The 7,095-nt window shown below is 44.2% G+C and overlaps 1 protein-coding gene across 11 annotated transcripts in view; it reads right to left on the bottom strand.

The window, feature by feature from the left end:
* Positions 1 to 1,053: 1,053 nt before the first annotated feature.
* The window catches only part of LOC112246086 (protein Aster-A-like), a 38,607-nt gene continuing 32,565 nt past the window's right edge, over positions 1,054 to 7,095 (bottom strand). For 10 of the 11 annotated variants that reach the window (XM_042312202.1, XM_042312184.1, XM_042312185.1 and 7 more), the window contains 4 exons: positions 6,142 to 6,153; positions 5,704 to 5,811; positions 3,916 to 4,036; positions 1,054 to 3,764 (listed from right to left, as the gene is read on the bottom strand). In XM_042312202.1, coding sequence (XP_042168136.1) covers positions 3,663 to 3,764; positions 3,916 to 4,036; positions 5,704 to 5,811; positions 6,142 to 6,153 — 343 coding nt within the window. In that variant the 3' untranslated portion in view covers positions 1,054 to 3,662. The remainder of the gene's footprint in view (positions 3,765 to 3,915; positions 4,037 to 5,703; positions 5,812 to 6,141; positions 6,154 to 7,095) is intronic. The other variant, XM_042312189.1, reaches the window with a different exon arrangement.

Below are 7,095 nucleotides of genomic sequence, written 5' to 3'. Positions count from 1 at the left end.
AGTCAGGAGGGTCAGATAGCAGATAGTGTAGTCTGTTGACCATGGCGTCAACCATGACCGACTTCAGCAGTGGTCAAACACAAACGTTCCCTTATGACCTTTTAAAACTGCTCTTATTTAAATGACAATTCCCAAATATACTTTAACATAATGGACAAGGTGCCTGAGGGTGGCCTTTCAGTTAAGGGCGCTGCACATTATACGTTCTCACCCCATTCTAGCTTTGACTCGACTGATAGCTACGTTGAGGAAAAAAAGTGTACTTTCTATGCCTCTGATATGTGGCTGTCCCACCTAGCTAACTGAAGACAAATGCACTAAGTTGCTCTGGATAAGAGCATCTGCTAAATGACTAAAATGTTAATTGTATGTATCCTGGCGACTACACCGCATCTCCCTTCTCTCAGTCGCCCCTTTATTAACAGAGAAGGTATGAAATTAACAAACAAAAAAAACAGGAGAGTTCAAGTTCTTCTTTTTTTTAAAAAAAAACCAGGTTTGAAGTTCCCCATTAACTAACGTGTCCTCTGAAGCGCAGGTGGTACAGCATGGCGCTTGCAATGTCGTAACAGTGGGTTCGATTCCTGGGACCAACAAATGACTGCGTTGCTTTCGGTGAAAGCATCTACTAAATGACAGATATTATTATGATATATTATCTAATACGGTAAGCAGTATGACCACCCTTCAACCTAGAGAGATAGCAGGCCAGATCAATTCCTGTGACATGAATAGATTGCAACAGTGTCTCCTGCTCCTTGGTAATGATGTAGGCCAGTAGGTCAACTGTGTTTGTAGGTCAATCAACAGTATCGATCTACATGGACTTTGTCTGCAGTCGCTGTGATTGGCAGACATCTAAAAATCAATGAAATGCTTTGCCTCAACAGGTCAAAGCAACAGAGAAGTTTGAATTTGGACAAGCTGGGAAGTCAGAATGATGACATAATTACACCGACTGTTTTGAAATACTTTTTAGTTCAACTTTTTATGAAAATGCTTAAAACGACACACACACTTTAAAAAAATAAGACTCCGATGAGTTGTTGCATATTTTAGAGCTTTTCATTTCTCTTCAGGGCATTGTGTACAATCAAATCTTTTACAGTACATTTGCTCCCCGCGACCACCATCCCCCCCCCTCCCTCCCTGACCCTAATAAATATAGTACATCCTTTGATCACTCACTGTTTGGCCGTGCACAGCAAGGCTCACACACTTGCACAGGCGAGAGACTGAAGGAGAGAGGGGGCAGGGAGCACAACGAGGAAAGAGAGAGGAGGATGAGTGAAAGACAATAGGAAGGGGGATGAAAAGGAAAACAATTAGGAAAAGAGAAATGGTTTATGATAGACAGTGAGGGGGAATCAGATGGGGGGGGAGGGGCAGAAAATAAAATGACCTTACGACAAACAAAAACAAGAAAACAGGATAGACTACAAAATGAAGATATAAAATGAAAAGGAATAACATATCAATTTGAACTCACAAACACAGTACTGCAATAGATTCCCTTTATCTTTTCCCGGGCCTAGACTTCTGGTTGGTCCTTTTTTAAATCCAGTCCAGTTTACACTAGAAAGTCACTAGTTTATTGCATCTCTCGGTTTACCTGGTCTACGGCGTCTGCGTCCCAAAACGGCACATCATTTCCTATGTAGTGCACCACACTATAAAGGGAATGGGGTGCTATTTGGTCCGCAGACTGGTCTACAGAGTAGTCGGTAACCCTGAAACACTTCAAGTCCGATCCAAATAATACAATTAGAAGTTGACCGAGTGCGGAAAAACAAACAAACAAAGTCATAATCATACTAATCTTAATAATACCAAATGTAACAGTGACGATGTGACGATGAGGACACTTCTTTCTAATATATAGACTTCTCCGTCTTCTTCTCCAACTCCAGATCTTTGCTTGCTCGTCTCATTTTGCCCTAAACACACTTTAGTGACATACTACTTTTTACACATTCAAAAGGTAGTATAAATCACCAAATATCATTATTGCTATGACCAGGAAATATAGAATATTCACTTTATAGCTCTTTCTTGGTCCGTGCTGAAGTATTAACACAGAGCATATAGAAGGGAAAAAAAATTCACTCGCTTTGAGAGCGGGACAGGACTTTTCGAAATCAAAGTCGTGTAAAATAAATACTGTAATGGTCTGGCGCACACAATCATCCTTCGCTCTCTCTCTCAATTCCCAAAACGACCCAGTCACCCTCAAAAAGACAGCTAATGATAAACATGAGCTCGTAGAGGGTTTATGAGTCTTTTTGTATTATTCACGTCTGGTTTTGAAATGACTCTCCCAGAGGACGGACTGCCTTTGTCAGAGATCAAGCCTTTAAGATGGAAGCTGCTGATCCCAGATGGATGGAGAGAAAGAGAGAAAGGAAGAACGACTAAAATTGTTGGATTACAGAAAGTCTCATGTATCTATCCGCTCTCTCGTCCCGCTCTCCTCATGTGTCCCTCATTTCCGGAGGCTCAAGGGGGACTTAGCTGAGCGGACCCCTCACACCGAGGCACATAAGTCCCCTAGGCTGGCTTCAGCTGGGAACAGAGCCATAGCTGTTTCTCAGGGCTGGGAAAGCTCCCAATTTGCATCCATTTTGAAACACAAAGTTAATCCAGGTTGGCCCATTTTGAGAAATGCAGTCGGACCAAGTCAAGACAATCCATTTTGAAATGCGTTGGACCCGAGTCTATCCATTTGAAATGCGTTGGACCCGAGTCTATCCATTTGAAATGCGTTGGACCCGAGTCTATCCATTTGAAATGCGTTGGACCCGAGTCTATCCATTTGAAATACGTTGGACCCGAGTCTATCCATTTGAAATGCGTTGGACCCGAGTCTATCCATTTGAAATGCGTTGGACCCGAGTCTATCCATTTGAAATGCGTTGGACCCGAGTCTATCCATTTAAAATACGTTGGACCCGAGTCTATCCATTTGAAATGCGTTGGACCCGAGTCTATCCATTTGAAATGCGTTGGACCCGAGTCTATCCATTTGAAATGCGTTGGACCCGAGTCTATCCATTTGAAATGCGTTGGACCCGAGTCTATCCATTTGAAATGCAGCAGCAGGGCTGCACATGCTGAAATGTAGTCGATGGTCTGTCTTGAAAATGTATCTTGGCTGCTCAGGCAGGGGAGATGGTTCAGGGAGAGCAGCATGGTTGGTTGCATGTGAGGAGCAGATGGTACTATACAAATTGGCCAGCCTTTAGCCCTGACTGTGGGAGATATGGTAATGTAATGACAATATTATTGCTGTAGTCCTGAAGACATTCCCAGTCTAACTGTCTGGACGTGAGAGGTGGTGGTGACTATGGAAGGTGGAACTTGGACTGAGGTGTGGGGAATTATGGGTAGTGTAGTCCCCCCAAAGGTCTCTCACCCCCCAAACCCATTGCAGGTTGCTCAAACTGAGGCGTGGGGAGTTATGGGTAGTGAAGATCCCCTTACAGGTAATTCCCACTCCCCCCACATCTCTCCCTGTCTGTTTTGAGTAGAGAAGCAGGAGTGGAGCTTCGGGGTCGGGTGAGAGTGAGTCACTCTCCCTGATTGGCCCAGCCGGACCCTCCCCCTCTGGCTACCTCCCCCGTGGTCTATTCATACCCACTTGAGGGCTGGTGATGGCTGGAGGATCAGTGCTCAGTGAGAGACTCTGAAGTGGGGTTTGAGGGGGGATCCTGCTGGACTTCTGGAGTGACGACGCCACGGTGGAGCTTTTCCAACGACTGTTTCATCTGAGGGAGAGAGAGAAGACAGAGGAGGAGGCTAATGTCATTACGACAGTCATGATGACTCACTCATGAATAACAGTGAAGCCGTTTGTAAGCCTTGTGTACGCTTTGTAAATGACGTGCGCACATAGAAAGTAAACACACACACACACACCTGGTCTAGCAGAGTGACTGAGGATTGGAGGATCTGTTGCCATTTGCCCAGCTGGGCCTGGTGGAACTGTCTCTGGAGCTGCAACACCTGGGCCCACTCTCCTGCAGACTGGGGTAGAGGACTGGATGGAGAGAAGAGAGGAGAAGAATGAGAGGGAGGGAGAGAGAGAGCAAGAGAAGAGGAGTTAGTTCACATGCTAGAAATGCAGCGCTGGTGGTAAGTAATATCCAATGAAAGTGTTGGTTTCTTGAGCAACGGAAGAGAACAAAACTAAATCATAGAACAAAACAGAACAGTGAGAATCAGAGGTGCATTTAGTTGTAGTTTAAATCTAGAGTGTCACCTTGGTTTCTCAAATGACTGCATCGCCTGGTTTACCACCTACTTCTCTGATCGATTTGACACACTGAACTCTGAGGGCCTGTTGTCTGGACCTCTGGCAGTCTCTATGGGGGTGCCACAGGGTTCAATCCTCGGGCCGACTCTCTTCTCTGTATACATCAACGATGTCGCTCTTGCTGCTGGTGATTCTCTGATACACCTCTACGCAAACGACATCATTCTGTATACTTCTGGCCCTTCTTTGGACACTGTGTTAACTAATCTCCAGACGAGCTTCAATGCCATACAACACTACTTCTGTGGCCTCCAACTGCTCTTAAACGCAAGTAAAACTCAACCGATCACTTCCCACACCCGCCCGCCCGACTAGCATCACTACTCTGGACGGTTCTGACTTAGGATATGTTGACAAATACCTAGGTGTCTGGTTAGACTGTAAACTCTCCTTCCAGACTCACATTAAGAATCTCCAATCCAAAATTAAATCTAGAATCTAAATCTAGAACCTATATCGCAACAAAGCATCCTTCACTCATGCTGCCAAACATACCCTTGTAAAACTGACTATCCTACCAATCCTTGACTTCGTTGATGTCATTTACAAAATTGCCTCCAACACTCTACTCAACAAATTGGATGCAGTCTATCACAGTGCCATCCGTTTAGTCACCACAGCCCCATACACTACCCACCATTGCGACCTGTACGCTCTCGTTGGTTGGCCCTCGCTTCATACTCGTTGCCAAACCCACTGGCTACAGGTCATCTACAAGACTCTGCTAGGTTAAGCCCCGCCTTATCTCAGCTCACTGGTCACCATAGTAGCACGCGCTCCAGTAGGTATATCTCACTGGTCACACCCAAAGCCAATTCCTCCTTTGGTCGTCTTTCCTTCCAGTTCTCTGCTACCAATGACTGGAACGAACTGAAAAAATCTCTGAAGCTGGAGACTCATGTCTCCCTCACTAGCATTAAGCAGCTCACAGATCACTGCACCTGTACATAGCCCATCTGTAAACAGCCCATCTACCTCATCCCCATACTGTATTTATTTATTTATCTTGCTCCTTTGCACCCCAGTATCTCAACTTGCACATTCATCTTCTGCACATCTACCATTCCAGTGTTTAATGGCTATATAGTAATTACTTCGCCACCATGGCCTATTTATTGCCTTAACTCCTGTATCTTACCTCATTTCCACTCACTGTACATAGACTTTTTGTTTTCTTTGTTCTACTGTATTATTGACTGTATGTTTTTTTAAATTCCAATGCGTAACTCTTGTTGTTGTACTGTGTCGAATTGCTACGCTTTATCTTGGCCAGGTCGCAGTTGCAAATGAGAACTTGTTCTCAACTAGCTGGTTAAATAAAAAGGTGAAATAAACCTCTGATGGGTAAGTAGTAATGACTATAATATAAAGATGTATCCTGGCTTGGTTACCTGTCAGACAGAGAGAAGGAGTGCCACGTCTCCAGTGTGTGTGCAGCTCTCTCCAGAGAATACAACTTGTAAAACAAGAGCATGTTGAGGGCCACCAACACCACCAGACTAGAGGAGAGAGAGAGAGAGAGAGAGAGAGAGAGAGAGAGAGAAAAGAGAAGAGAGAACAAAACAAAGCAGAGAAAGAGAGGTGGTAAATGTATTGACATAAGTATGGGCCAAAATCAGAGGGAGCGAGACTAGGTTATGAATAAAAGGGGACAACATTCAGGAATGAGAACTCCAGAAGGAATGGGAAAAGTGGTTGTACAACTCAAACTGTATACGCACACAAACGTTTTTGGACAACAAATCAATCATACTACATCAAATGACAGAGCCGACTTCACAACACTGAACATGTCATTCGACAAGACATTGACGATTATTATACGGTACCTGACACAGATCCTATGCACATGAAGCGATAGAGAAAGAGAGAGAGAAAGAGAGAGAGAGGCAGCGGGAGGCTGTTAGTAAGCAGAGGAGATATTCATTTCATTGAACCCCCCCCAAACACTTTGACGACATGGATTACAGAAAAAGACAAAACAAGCATTCAGACATTTGTACACTAGTGGAACTCACATACTGTGGTGGTTACGGTAATGCCACAGGGATGAGAGGCCCCGAAAACACTTCCACAATCACTCACAAACAGTCCAATCCCAACTTGAGTTAAGTGTAGGTTATGTATTGACGTCAAATGGGAGAATTGTGTGAAATGTGTGTACCGTAATTTCTGGACTATTAAGAGCACCTGAATATAAACCGCACCCACTGAATTAAAAAAAAAAATGTATTTTGTACATAAATAAGCCGCACGTCTATAAGCCGCAGGTGCCTACCGGTACATTGAAACAAATTAACTTTACACAGCCTTTAAACGAAACACGGCTTGTAACAAAAATTTTAAAAATAGCAGTCAACAGTAGCCTACCAAGAAAGTCATTGGTCACTATCTTCCTCCTCCTCTGCACTGAAACCACTGAAGTCATCTCATTCGGTGTCGGAGTTGAATAGCCTCAGAATTGCTTCAACCGATGTTGGATCGCTGTCCTCTTCAACACGCAGCAGTCCAGCCTTTCGAAACCCGTTGATGATAGTGGATTTTTTGACAATGCTCCACGCTGTCAGCAGCTCTATTTCCTTTTCCAACAGCCAGATCGATCACCTTCAACTTGAAAGCTGCATCATATGCATTTCTCCGTGTCTTTGCCATGATGAGGGTGACAAAATGACGTAATCAGAATGATGGGAAGTTTGAGCGCGCTCGATTTACGTCACATTATGTGACGGTGCTCAGTTTTTTGACGGCATGAATCTTGTGAAAGCAGGAAAAATCCATAAATT

Source organism: Oncorhynchus tshawytscha, linkage group LG03 (genome assembly GCF_018296145.1).
Source record: "Oncorhynchus tshawytscha isolate Ot180627B linkage group LG03, Otsh_v2.0, whole genome shotgun sequence".
Lineage (NCBI taxonomy): Eukaryota > Metazoa > Chordata > Actinopteri > Salmoniformes > Salmonidae > Oncorhynchus > Oncorhynchus tshawytscha.
This window is presented reverse-complemented; position numbering and strand designations above follow the sequence as displayed.